Source organism: Patagioenas fasciata, chromosome 4, assembly GCF_037038585.1.
Source record: "Patagioenas fasciata isolate bPatFas1 chromosome 4, bPatFas1.hap1, whole genome shotgun sequence".
In the NCBI taxonomy this organism is placed as follows: Eukaryota; Metazoa; Chordata; class Aves; order Columbiformes; family Columbidae; genus Patagioenas; species Patagioenas fasciata.
This window is the reverse complement of record NC_092523.1, coordinates 57,558,102-57,572,986: the sequence shown is the minus strand read 5'-3', so window position 1 is coordinate 57,572,986 and position 14,885 is coordinate 57,558,102. Positions and strand designations below refer to the sequence as shown.

The window sequence follows — 14,885 nt, the reverse complement described above, 5'->3', positions numbered from 1 at the left end:
TGCCACCATACAGGAACAAGTCCACCCAATCTTAGCAACTATTGATGTCAAAGGCATGTTTTTTATAGTTACCTTGGAGGAAGCAGATAGAGACCGCTTTGCTTTTACTTGGGAAGGGGTGCAGTTTACTTTTACACACCTTCCTCAGGGATATTGGTATTCACCAGCCACCACCCACTATGCACTGGCACAGGAGATTGCCCAGGTTATCCCTGAAAAGGGAGTTAAGGTATACCAATATATTGATTATTTACTGATAGGCGGCCCTGACACTGGTGCGGTGGGGCAGACACAAACAGAAATCATTACTCATCTGGAGAGTTTAGGGCTACAGATCCCAGCAGAGAAAGTACAGCCTCCACCATCAGAAGTAAAATTCCTGGGTATCTGGTGGAGGGGAGGAACAGTGTGGATTCCCCTGGAAACTCGGACCTCCTTTGAACAAGTAAGAATGCCTGAAAACAAGAAGGAACTCCAACATGCCTTAGGCCTGCTGGTGTTTTGGAGAAAGCATATCCTAGATTTTTCCATCATAGCCCAACCCCTACATGATCCAATATGGAGAAGGACCTCTTGCAATTGGGCCACTGTCCATGAAGAAGCCTTAAAATTATTGATTTCTGAGGCTGAGGTATATCAGGCCTTAGGGCCAACGCACTCAACAGATCACCTGCATGTCGAATGAGATTTTGCCATTCATGGGCTGTCAACACATACATGGCAACGTGGACCTGCAGGCCTGACCCAACCTATCGGTTTCTGCTTTAAGGATGCAGAAAAACAATATTCAATTTGGGAAAAAGGCCTTTTTACAGTCAATCTAGCCCTACAAGAGGCTGAAAAGGTCATAAAGCAACAAACAATTATTTTGAGAAGGCCTTTTAAGGTCCTAAAGCAAATAATGGCTGGGGCTCCACTTCCTGTAGGGGTTGCACAACCAGAACAGCAAATGATATGCACAACTGGACTATTATTGTCATGCATGTAAAATAGAAGAAGGAGCTCCTAAGATACTTCAGATACAGGAGTCACCTGATAACCAATCCAACCAGGAGATTCCCCCTTTTCTTATAAAACCAGCATCTCCATTTGAACCTCACTTAAAGAATGTGTGGTTTACTGATGCATCCTCAAAAAGATAAGGAAAGGTATGAAAATACTGGGCAGTGGCCTTACATGTTGATTCAGGTGAACGGGTTACTGTGAAGAGGAGTGCTCAAGTTGGGGAACTGATGGCAGTTTGGAGTGTAATAAAAAGAGAGGCCAAGAACAAAGAACCAGTATTTATACAGGTTCATACTCTGTGTTCAAAAGGCTGCACTGAGCGGCTCCCTTTCTGGGAACAAAATCAGTGGGAAGTTAATCAAGTACCTGTGTGGTAAAGAGGTAAGTGGGAAGAAATCCTAAATGTTGCTAAACAGGGGACCTTCCTGGTGGGATGGCTGGCTGCCCACCAAAAGGGAGACCACCCAACCCACATTTGGAATAATCAAATGGATTCACTAACCCATTTAGCTACAGTGGCAGCAGAAGCTGAAGAAGCAAAATGGGCGCATCTGTTAGAATGGCTACATGTGAAACATGGTCATTTGGGGGTTAAAGACCTTTTTAAGGAAGCTGGTGGTAGGCGCTGGCCTGTAACCCAGGAACTGTGTAACGTGGTCATTTCTGCTTGCAATCAATGCTGTACCCAATTAGAGAGTCATCCCTTGCAAGAGCCCCCCCTCCACTTGTGGGACGGAAAGGGTCTCTGGGAAACTTGGCAAGTTGATTACATAGGACCCTTTAAGAAGTCAGACAGGAAGCAGTATGTCCTTGTTGGGGTGAAAGTGGTATTGAGACTTACCCAGGCTGTGTCTCTTCAAAGAGCAATTGGGGACAACACAGTAAAAGGACTGTTACTATGGTTATCTACCTAAACCCCAGTCAATCCAATCAGATAATGGCAGCCACTTTACTGCCAGGGTGGTTCAGGAATGGGTAAAAGGTGAAGAAATACAATGGATATTTCATACCCCCCTACTATCCTCAAACTAATAGAATAGTGGAAAAAATAAATGGATTATTAAAATGTGCCCTTAGCCCCTACAATTCTGGATGACCTGCAAGACTTTCTGAGGCCGTAGCAAAAGTATACAGTTGCTGGGGGATCAATGGATGTCCCAGGATCATCACATTCTTTCCCAAACCCCGCTCCCTGCTCCTAGGGAAGAGGGAAGCAAATGACGTGGTACACCCACACCAATGCCCAGAACAACCTGTTCTGGTAAACTTACCAACCGTAGGAGAAGTACCTTTAACCCTAAAAACTCCACATAACCTCCATGCCTGGATAGTCATGGATACTTTTGGAAAGGACCATCAAATCAATACCAGATGAATTGTACCATCCTTTTAAACCTGTTCTGTTCTACGTATTTGCAGGTTGTTGCAGAAGCCTTTACAGACCTAGTAATTATTGACATAACGTTGTTGTCATTTTGTGAAATATGATGTTTTGGAAAACCCCCTTCCCCGCCTTCACCATCCTCAATGACAGAAGCGGAAGTGAGTCCTCAGCCTTGCCTGGGAACCAATTCAAAGGTTTGCACGTGCCCAGAATCACACCAATCAGGGAGTCTGTGTCCCTATTTCCAAGTCTTCAGGAGAAGGTATTGGCTTTTCCAGAGTTAAGATTAACTTCTCCAAGTTGCTGGAGAGTAAATTGCGTACAGTTGTTGAAAACTGTACCACCAGTTGCACTTGAGGCAGAGTGAAAGCTCCATTTGAAAAACAGTATGCTTCTGATGGACCCTGGAGAGTGAACAAAGAGGCATTCTATCAAATTCCACCCCCCCAAAATGGACCAGCCTTTGGAATGAAACGTGTAATAGATGGTACCTGAGTAATCCAACAACCCCTTTAAGGGGTGCTCTGGTTATATTACCAATATCTCTTTGTCCTGAGGAGGTGATGAATAAATATAATGCTTCAGGTAAATGGTGGAGTCAGACTCATTGTATAAACCCACACCAGATATCATGTACCCAAATTCCCTATTGGCCAGGGTGGGTCCTGGGGTGGGAGGGTTCTTGGGGTGATCCCAGCCATGCCCTGGGGTGACACCAGGAGGGTTGTGGGGTGACACTGGGAGTGCCCCAGGGTGGCACCGGGGGGGTTCTTGGGCTGACCCTGGTGGAGGTGGTCCTCAGGGTGACTCCAGGGGTGCCCCAGGGTATATTTGTGCTCCCTGCAACAGGTCCTCAATCTCTGCTGAGACAACGGTGAACAAGCTGCTGTCACTCAAACCTTAACTGTCCTTACCACCTCGTTTATCTTAACACAACTTGATCAAAATACTATAATACCTGCTTGTGTGTGCTTCATGAGTGACATTCAGATTATTAAAGAAGCTAGATTCTTCCATACAGGAGCTACTTAACAGGAGAGCAAATATTTTATACAAAGAAATACTGTAGGTGATGGGAATATTTTCATCTCAGATTCCCTAAATGTACTCACTGTATTTATTTCTGGATGGTGGGTTTGTCAGAGAGCAAATCAGTAGCCTCCACATAAAGTGCTAACACAAACAGGTGCCGATCCAGAAATAATTACAACAGATGAAAACAGATGTCATGACATCGGTTTTCTTTAATTTGTGTAATGCATACAAACAGACATAGAAAGGGATAGAGCAAAATTGGAAGTCACAATATAAATTAAAATTACTATGTATTTTTCTATGACACTGTCTTTGGCTGTAACTTATTTATCCTAGCATCACACAACCAGGTCAGGAAAATGCTGCCCTGGCCACTGTCCTGCTGCTTGTCAGTGGGACCCTGGAAAAATTCCTGCTTGGCCATCCCTGGTCTTGTGACACAGAGAGGGGAAAGTCATCGACTACCCCTTTTCCCTCTGACATCCAACACTTCCTCTCCAACTTGGAATGCAAAAGTGTGTTTTGGTGAATGGCTCAATGTTTTCTGGCATCAGAAGGTCTGTCTCTATGGCAGCACAGTGCCTGTGGCTCACAGGAAAACTGCTACTCTAAGCCATTGATAGAGGCCAAAAGTATGGAGCTGTTTTATTAAGAAGTTAGCATTCAAGTCTTCAAGGAAACTTAAAGATTTTTTTTAAACTGTGGTTTAATGAACCTAAGTAATTTTATTGCAGATTCTTCTCGCTCAACATTGGAGAGAATTTTACTAATATATTGTAAATCTATTTATAAAATGACACCCTTATTTAAAACAAAATACTATCTCTTTATGGCTTCCCTGCTGTGTCATCACATGGAAAATATCTTACATGGACGGCAGGAAAACATGTCATTTAATATTAAAAATAGCCCAGAAAAATGAGATAAAATAAATACCATTTAACAAACACTTCCGTTTCCCATAGATCCATTTTCTGTTACTATCTGGCAATATTTTTTCTGTTGCTCTTCCTTGAGAGACTCTTTGACCTTTTTCCTTTTCAGTCCCCCATCCCTGAAAGATATAGAAAAGAAGCAGTCTCACTGCTCACTGTAAAGGCAGAAAAATGTTAAAAGATTTTGACTACACAGTCAAAGCAGTTTTCACCCTAAATGCTGGCTTTTGCAATACAATGCTAAATGATCTGTACTCCCAGAACTTACCATAAAACACAAACAACGCCTTTCCTTTAATCCAGCACTGAACAGGCAAATAATTTATTTTCACCAAATATTACCTGCTGGCTAGATCCACCTGTCAGCTCCATTTCTCTTTTTGTAATATATTGTCTATTTATTCTAGTGAAGCTGTTCAAGGAATAAAGTAATATTTACTCAGTCAGTAAGGGTGATGGACTACAGCCCAAGCAAAGCTCATCTGGAAGAGGTTTTAAAAGAATCCAGACTACTGTTTCAGAATACAGAACACATAAATATGCTTTAAACTCCACCTCAAAGGTGTTGCTTCTTACCAAGGAAGCACCAACATTCCTCCCCGAGCAGCGATGACAGCCTGGACTCTGTTGGCAAAGTGAACAGCATCTTCTCCCTCCTGAAAAAATATGTTAATTATTTGCTTTGCAACTTGAACATTTTCTCCATGTCTCACTTTAGGCATCACTTCTGGTCAGAGAGCAAGAACTTCAATTTATATCAGGCCCACAACCCAAATGTGACCTGCAGGGCAGCTCCAGCTGGTCCTGAGGAACACCGCCTGGTTTGCCACCATTCAGTGTCAAAAAGAACAAAGTGGAAGGCTCTGTGGTTTCTGGGACTGTCTGGGACAATAGAGTGAGGTGACAGGTCTGTCAGAGCGCAGGATGCATCTGCTCCCAGTACTCCAGTAATGGTCTGAACACACTGACAGGATCACCTTGGAGGAGATGGGGTGCCTTGAACAAGGTTGGGGCCTGGTGCTTTCAGAATCAGTGAATTATTGCAGGTCCACAGGAGTCTGTTTGCCCAAACTGCAGAGGACTGACAATACGTGTGTTACAGCAGCTTCTCTGCCAAGAATAGGGCTGAGCAAAGACTGGGGTAGGCAGTACCAAACTGGGCTACTGCTGAAGCAAAGGTCTTGGCCACTCTCTCAGCATCAGGTCAGTATCCAGGGGCAGTGGGCTGAAAGGCTGTGCCAAGTTGTGGGGTAAAGCCACCGGGCAGAGGATTAGCCAGATATGCTGTAGGGACGAGAAGCAAGGAGGTGACACAAAGCTGTGCAGATGGAGGTAGAGGTGGGACACAGAAGGCAGAAGTACCCCAGTATGAAGGGCTGAGTCTGTATATGAGTTCTGGAGTGAAAAAAAGGAGGTCTGTGCTAGGCTGAGGGGCAAGACTCCCGCAGCATAAAACCACATTTTAACATCTCTTCTAGTCTGTGGGAGCAGAAGGAAGCAAGGCAGTTGCACAGAAGAAGCTGTGCGGGAACAACTGGGAGCATGATGCAGAAATGTCTGAATCTCTGCAAGAGTAATTTTTTATTGAAAATAACTAACCTGCAGAAATCCATGCTCACTTAAGACTACAGTGTTGCTTTCTGGCCTTTGTCCATTAAGTTGTCAATAAAGATTCAAAAACATGATGCCAAATCACCATGCCTAGTAATGCAGACTTCCTCCCAGACAACATTTTATGACCATTTTCAAAACATATGAAAGCCTAAGTACCTCTTTGACCATCGGTGGCAGGTACCACACATTGCAGACAATAGCCCAGCTGGTCATCACATTAAAAACAAAGGTCACAAAGGAATGCTTTGTGCTGTTCCAGAACGCATCTCCAAAGCAGGGGTCATACTGGAAGATGAGAAGAATAAGCAAAAGGGCATGATCTGCTACCTTAGTTTAAACCACATAAGCTGCTCTTTTTTGGCCACGCAGTCACAGCTTAATTTGTGAAATCAGGAGCAAACTTAATCACATCTCCCCTAAAAGCAGTAGTAAATTCAGGGTAAAGCTCCACATTTCAACGTTTATCACAAGTTTATAACAGTTAACAAGGCAATGCAAGACCCCAAACTATAAGAGACCCACTGAAACACATCTCAATTATAACCAGATAGATCTACTCAAAACATAAGGACTTGTCATCTATAGATATGCTAACTACAAAGGTTTCCTTGATAATACTTGCAGCACCTTTAACAATTTCCATAAGATTAGGCAGCATTATCATTCTGGTAGAAATAACTAATGTATCTAGAGCTAGGGTGACTTGGCTAAAGCTACTCAGAAAGCCTTGGAAGTGCCAAGTAAAGCGCCTTTCTTCCCAGAACACACAAGACCCAGGAGCACTAGGACAGAAAGAGCAGGCAGAACTGAACACACAGCACAGCACGTTGCCACTGTTCTTTTCAGGTTGCTCTTAAACAGTTGTAAAGACATCTAGTGAAATATTTCCCATACTGCACTGAGCTAAAATACATTGCACACTGTGAAAAGATTCCATTTTTCTCAGGGCTTATTCAGTGCCTTATTCACACAGAACAAACCTCTTCTTAAAGTTTATACATTTACAGCTTCTCTGACTTGACAAGCTCCTGCCAATAATCCTTCCATGTTTGGGAAACTGCAGGTGCATTACCTTGATTGCTACTGGATAGATGGTCCCTCCCACCTCAAAGCTTCCCTTCTTAAACATCATTACTGATGTGTTATTTATGCAGGTACCTAGCCAGAAATAAAACAGAGTAAGAGTTTAATCCACTCTAAGAAAAGTGTCAGCAAATGAATCCTAAACTGTTTTAAGGAGACTTAAGTTGCTAAAGGATAAAGTAAACTTCAGTTCTGAAACATAATGCCAGAGCCTGTTCTCAGTTCCATTATGCTACACGCTAAAGCAAACAGACTGGCATAAAACTGTATTAAAATATTAAAATCTGACATTCAATATCTCACAAGAGCTAATAAATTCTACAGATTAAAAGCAAACACATCACTTGTAAAGATGGGGTATAATAAACTGAACTTAGTGGCAAGAAGTGAGCAAAGCAATAAAATCAATATATTTGCTTCCTACCTTCTGGAAAAATTAAAACAGGTAATTTGGCCTTATCTGCAATGTGTTCTCTAATTCTGTGGAAAGACAACAAAATTTCAGTATATACTTCATTTTCATAGAGGACTTTCATATTTGGCCAGGAATCTAAACATCTGTTATCTTTTATATAGGATAAGAAAAGCCCTTGGCAGTCAGTAGCCTGAGCCAGGATGTGTACTAGTTTCATGTCTTTATCTTGGGGGTTTTCTCTTGTTAATCACATGAGTAGGTTTTCTACAAAACTATATGCAGTTTTATTTCACCTTTTTAACCTAATTAACACAAAGCAGGAGAACAGTGGCACTTGAGGCATGTAAAAATCGTTTCCTGTTTATCTTTGACAGGTTCCAGCTAAAAACACAGTCGAACTTTCCTTTGACTGAAGTATATTCCAGACTTCAAGTTTTCTTGTCTTCCAGATTCATAACATCAGTTTTGTATAAGTATCTAACGATTCTCCACACACAGTTAAGAGATAGGCCACTATTTTACTACATATTCTTCATCACTTAAAAAGAAATGTATTACTAATAACAGATTACTGACACACAAAATCTGTTGTTTTCTGAGACACCCATCTTTCCTATGACTCAAAAACATGCAGTTCCTCTCCAGTCTGCATTAAAGAACAAGAACATTACATCAGATACCAAAAAAAAAGAAGAGAAAGATCCAGCACAGGGGAACGTTCTCTGTTTTATTAAGGACAAACTGTCATAGACACTTGCTTAATGTTAGCTGTGTTGCACCCTATTCCATGAAGATTTAGGATGACTAACAACAGTCTGTGCAAACACCTGAGAACATGAGAACTGCCACACTGACTCAGTCCTGCTCACATCCTTGAAGTCCAACCTGCTGCCTCTGCCAGGAATCCATACTGCAGGCCTGGAGAGCAGTATAGGCATCAAGCAAACATATTACAACACCGCTCTAGGACACCTTCTAGACGCCTTTTGCTAGAGCAGCTACGTGATACCTTCATCATATTCCACCCCCTCCCCACCTCGAACTTGCTTAATTCCTTCTGCAAACTGCTACATGTAAGGCTGATGAGCGTTGAGGATGTTTCTATTTGAGGGAGCGAGTCACAACTCATTAAACTGAACACCTGCACAAGCAAAAACATAAGCCTAAGGTTAACATTTGCTACTATCAGTCTACCTTTATTCCATACTCACAAGAGATATAACCAGACTCTTGGTGCTCAGAGCTGATGAAAAACATACCAGGGCAAGGCATGATATAGGAAGCAGATGTGCTGACAGAACTCCAGTCTGTCCTGACATCCTGAATTATCAGCCTCAAAAATGAACGAGCAGGTTTCTGCCTGTGGCAGACAGGGTAATTGTGTTAATGTGGAAATTCCCAGATGTTATGGTGCTAACAATCAAAAGTTCAGAAGGTGATTGATACACCCTGCACCTTCATTGATGGACCAGTTCCAGACCTTACACTGATGACGACCTACAGCTGCCCACAAAAGAGATGCAGGGTGAGAAGAGTCTCAACTCATACTTGGACCTCATGCAACAATTAAGCAAACACCTCACTACCTTACTTTTTCCTCACCAGATGACGGTCTTTCAGTTCTGAGCGTTCAAACAAAACATGCTGAGTGGTTTGCATGCAAGATCTTAAAACGAGTCCCAGAAGCCCTCCATGTGTCTGGCTAACCTGCAAGCCCAAAATACATTGGTTACTATGCAAACACACACAGATTATAAAATTCTGAATACAGATGCTTTAGTTTCTAAGCTCATTCATTAATTATACCAACCTTCTTAGTAATAACTGTGCACAGGCTACTGTTTTGCGGTCCTGAACGTGAGTTTGAATTCCATCAAGTCCTGCTCCCTCTACCAGTATTTTTATCCTTTTATCCAACACTACATCTACAGACATCTCAACATTACCAATATTTACCGACTCTCTTGTTCATACCAAGGAATAGCACCCATCACTGGCCAGGATTAGAACATCTAATGGAGACGTGTGGTTGGCTACACAGATGCCTCCTCCCTGCGGTCTGTTCTCCCTGCAATGACAACCATAAAAGTAATTACTCGATGTTTATGCTCCAGACTACAAGGCCCCATCAGGTGACCTATCCAGTGAGCACAGACCCGCAACTGAGACTCCAAGTGACAAAGGCTTTCAGGTACACAGCTTATCCGCAGATCCACAGGAAGAGGAAGAACACAAAACATTTTAAAACACTAATATCACTATGAGATATGTTGAAACTTCTGACAGTACGTTACACCAGATAAGTCATCTTCCCTCATATTTTCAAGAGGCCCTTCATATTTTAGTAGTTTTGGCATTTCACCAAAACCAGTACCCTTTTAGCAGAGAATACGTGACTTCATTGGAGCCAGCATTTTAGCTTCCCACATTACCATTCACAGAGGCATATATTGACACTAACACTCTAAAATGAAAGATACTAGAACATGATTTTTGTTGTTCCATAAAGCACAAGCAAAAAGATATTTCAGGAGCCTGCATGACAAGTATCTACCACTAAGCAACCAAGATATTAGAAGAACTTCTTGAAATATCATCCAAAACTTACTTTAGGAAACAGCATGAAGACTAGTTACCAAACAAATTGGATAATAGAACAGTTTGTGGCAATGTTCTTGCATGTGATTATAATGTGTTAGTGGTACACATTGAGAAAAATGTCTAAGTGCATATTTAATCAAGAATACAGTATTACTCCACTTTCGCATACCCTGTCAATACACAACAGAAAACACGGTAGGGCATGCAAACATCTTGACAGATTCTAGACAATCTAAACAGCTTCTTGGATCAAACTGCACCATCATAGTACCTGTGCAGTAATGGAATAAGAATCCCACTTGGAAACTGGAGACATTGAGTACTGCAAGAAATAAATACCCAAACAACAGCACCGCTCACCTGTTGTGGAAATGCACCAGACCACCCAGACTTCGGACACCTAATGCAGCACACATCATCTGAACCTGGTTGCTCAGCCAGCATTTAACCCTGAAAGAAATTAAGCCACACATACATTTCCAGTCCTGTGTACTCACTCATAGGACAACATAATGTAAACTCTCCAACTTATTCCCATTATGTAAACTCCCCAACAGTGCTATGCAGAAGGAGTTTATTGGGTATTAAAAACATTACTTGGTTCATTCTTCTACTATAATCTATTCTAAACCAACCAGATTCAAAGCAGAGAAGATAATAGGCATGGTTTTGTTTTACAGATATTCTCTGGAAGCAACTGCTATTGACTCATTCATTAGTATCCATTAAATATAAAAATATTTAGCTAGTGTATCACCATTTTTTTTTTTTTTTTTGCACAGACAGGACATAACTATCTCACCGTATTAATATGGAATTACACGATAGATTATTTACTTGCACTATTTTGACTCAAGTAGAGCATCCTCTTTATTTTCCACCATAAGATGCGCCTCCAGCAGTACCTATCTGGCTTATACTGCATGCCTGCTTTCAGATACCATTGGCATACTCTCTCTCATAGTGCTTTATGACTTTACAGTAGAGAAAAATCACCCCACAATAGTCCACATGAACCCTCAGGACTCAATATCCTAACGCAAATCCCTAAAAAAAACAAAAAAAAAGAAACTGAAACATCCCTCAGCAAACACCCACCTGCCATTTGGAAACTGTCTTACTACTGTAGTGGCAAAGACCAGCAAGAGGATGCTGAAAACAGATAAGCAGACACTGCAAAGTAAAATAATCTTAATTAAATGCTAAGAAGCAAAACTGGAAAAACACGCAAGAAAATGGGCTTTTTTAACATTTTGATCCATTTCATGATGCTTCCCTTTACCATCAAGAGCATCTAAATAGCAACACAAACTAGTTAAGGCCAACAGGGTAACATGACCACAGATTTTTCACTCAATTAATATTAAACTGAACACAAAGCCTTGTACTGCCTGAAGCCTGTCATCCCAAAAGCACCACATCCTGATCTGAAGTGATCAATTGGTAAAGAAGCTATCATGTTCAGAGGATGGTGAGTAATGGCTCATGTTCTTTAATGCGAGTGACATTTTTAAGTACAAAAATGGACAAATCATTTCATTTTTAAAAACTTATCCAGAGATTTCAATGCATATTTCTAATCCAATCAGTGAGGTACAAAATAATGAAAATTAAATGCCATTGGTTACTAATTCCTGAGCAAAAAATATATTGAAGCCACTTCTACGTAAACGTTGTCTTCTTAAGCTTCATGTCTAAGTTTACACACAGGTTTACGTGCTCTGCTATATGATTGACTGGTATGAAATCCTTCTCTGCACTACTGCTGTATTTTGAATATACTGTCCTTCCATCAAAGGAATAAGAGATCTTAAAAGCTCCTGCTCTTGACAAGACGACATGAATATTTGTAACTGGTCAATGTGATAAAGGCTGGTTTTGCTTAAAAGAATATTCAAAAAGCCTGAAAACCAAAAACGTCCCATGTGGATGTCCCATTTTTCCATTTAGCCCTGTGTTCCCAGAACACTGGCTGTGCTTCAAATCCCAAGTCTCCTTTCTCTCTTATTCAGACAGGCAGAGCCTGATCCTTTCAGTTGAAACAGTTGTTACTTTCCGTAACAGAAAGGTCTCGGAGTGATTTATATGAAGTTTTGCTGGATTTTAAAACCAAATTAAGACATTGCATACTAATAAAACATATGCAACATGAGAAATATACCTGTTCAGCACTATTTTTCTTTTGAGGATATTTGAATTTCAATGACATATTGGAAAAAAAGTCACGCCAGGTTTTCCTTTCTGTGCTAGTCAATAGCATATTATTGCACAGTTTTTGTAAAAAGTAACATGAAAAACTGATCCCAGCAAATTACATCCGGCTCACCGAAAAGGCAACAGGAGACAATATCGAATTAGGATCCCAAAGACCCACACAACGGTCAGTTGCCAGCTGACATTGTGCAAGTTGGCATTGGTTCTGCTGAGTAGATTCCAGGATACCAGCTCCTCCGAGTAGAACCGCCAGGTGACTTCATCTTCTGCAACTGCTTCGCACCCTTTCTTGGAGAAGTACATCGCGTCAGCAAGGTTGAAATGTCCTCGGCGGTGGCCAGCGATCTCCTTCTCCATGGAGGTTTCCTCTCTCTGGATGATCCCTGCATGAAGAAAATGAGCCTTCCACACAGTGGAACGGACAAAAAGAGAGATTCCAAAAACAGAAAAGTACACATGCTTTTTAGAAATAGTTATCCTACTCCAAGCACCATAATTGCATTTTTATAATTCATTTATGTACTGGCATTTAATTCCACAAGTTACTTCTCTAATCCTATGCTATATAACACCACTAAGTATTCACAGAGAGCTGGAAATAAAAGCTTGAGTGTAACACCTGCTTCATTGTCATCTACCAAACAACGTATTTACACACACATAGAAATGCCAACCAGTGCACTGCCAAGATTGCAGACCCCTCCTCAAGCCATGACTCCAACTCAGCCACTGTCTGTATCATTGCTCTTCTTGCTGTCCTTGATTAGTTTTACTTTTTCCACAATATTTTCCCAGCTGTAATGAACACCTTCTTCTGGTAGTTTTTCTCAGAGCCTCCTCTCTTCCCCCAACTCTTTTCCTTTAAGAGTCATTTCACTACCATTAAACACCAAAGTGTCTAGTTTTTTTTACCCCAAGATCTACACAGTGTAACACAGAGGCATTGAGCAAGAAGAATGACAACACATTCATGCTCTGTGTCTATAAAATTACACCTCATAGGATGGCCACACAAGTCTCAGTGATGTTTGCTGAGGTCACTCTGAGACCAGATTGTTGCCTGGCTGGTTACAGTGACTAAAATGGTATTGATTCATACCAGCTAACTTTTTTTTTTGGCAGGGGGTAATGGACAACATTAAACGTATTTTGAATAATGTATATTTAATTTATCTTAATCAACATACTAGCACCTGGTCAGAATCACAAAACTTTTCTCCAGCTGCACTTTTGCCGAGCCTTGAATGTCCGCAAAATCCTCAGACCTGCTAGTCATTAACTGACAAGCCAAACAGTCTACATGACTAATGACTAAAAATGGCACTACAAGTAAAAGGATTATTATGAGAACTTTTCAGTTAAAAAATAAAGGAAAAATAGTTGGGAAAAAAAAAAAATTTACTCTCTCAGCTTTTATCCCCATGCCTAGAGAACAGTGAAAATTGTAGCTGTGATCCATGGGATGGTGTATTGCCTTTACTTGACAGACTTTGTCTTTTTGCTCGATGGGAATTACAAGAAGCAAGAGAGAACCCACACAGAACTGTGTCAGGGGCACAGAATACTCATTCCTTCAAATCTTGTAAAGAGAGAGAACTGCTGGAATCAGAAAACACAAAACACTCCTGAAAAAGAAGACAGCTTCCCAAATGCTTATCAGCAACGTCTTTCTCTAACCCCAGTAGTCTCTAACACCGTTTATTAAGAAAACTCAACCACTCACAGCTGCTCTTGCTGATAACATAAAGTCTTTTTTGTAGGTTTGTAAATTCAGCAGTTATTTGCCTGTCAAACTCCATTTTGGCCATTCCAGTTTCCTTACTTAACATCAGATACAATTTATGTTTCTGTTAACTCTCTTTCTGGATAAGGTATTAGAATAGTTGCCCTTTTACAAGAGGAATAGTGCTATGTCGCCTTCATTCACAGATCTTACCAGTGGAGATCAAATTTCCAAGTGCTAGCACCTTCTGCTTTTTCACTCCCTCTTCAATCTGCAAGGTGGCCCACTGTTCCCAAAACAAGAAAAGCAGATGTTGATGGTTTTCATTTTGTCATTTCCAGGCATTCTGTAGTTACCTTTGGTGAACTGTCTGAGCCTCTTTTAATGAAGCCAGGTCTTAGATTTTCATTTTTCAAATTCACCCTGATGGCTGTCTTGCATACCTTCCGTTTCATTTTTTACACTAGTTATCTTTTGCTATTGTCAGGAAAAGTTGTTTGGCTCAAACTTCTTTTTAGGACATAGGCAGTTGTTTTCCCCCTGGAGCTTTGTGTTGGTTTGTTTGCTTTTTAAACAAAGGAAAAAAACAACAAAAAACAACAACAACAACAACAACAACAAAAAAACACACAACACAACAAAACAAAACAAAACCACCACACAAATTACTGAACTACCTGAGAGACCCTAGAAGGTCCACTGGTCCAAAACTCTCTCTTCCCCAGTTAGTTTCAGGCAATATACTGGTACAAAATACTATCACTGACATTACAGACATGCTGGAAAAAATAGATCTAAAAATAGATTTTAAAGAATAAAAGAGAATATCTCAGCTTCGGGTCATTCACGCATCTTCTGTTAATAGAAGACCATGGA

At 40.9% G+C, this 14,885-nt stretch overlaps 1 protein-coding gene across 1 annotated transcript; it reads right to left on the bottom strand.

Annotated features, from left to right (window-relative positions):
* Positions 1–808: 808 nt before the first annotated feature.
* On the bottom strand, positions 809–14,582 carry LOC136101219 (glycerol-3-phosphate acyltransferase 3-like). The gene is made up of 12 exons (XM_065837154.2): positions 14,223–14,582; positions 12,399–12,669; positions 11,171–11,245; positions 10,433–10,522; positions 9,446–9,539; positions 9,063–9,178; positions 7,481–7,536; positions 7,046–7,131; positions 6,130–6,258; positions 4,936–5,015; positions 4,361–4,478; positions 809–2,793 (listed from the first exon to the last, which is right to left on the bottom strand). Exons 2-11 carry the CDS (start codon positions 12,641–12,643, stop codon positions 4,364–4,366), a joined length of 1,086 nt encoding a protein of 361 aa, XP_065693226.2. The 5' UTR covers positions 12,644–12,669; positions 14,223–14,582; the 3' UTR covers positions 809–2,793; positions 4,361–4,363.
* Between the last annotated feature and the right edge of the window lie 303 nt (positions 14,583–14,885).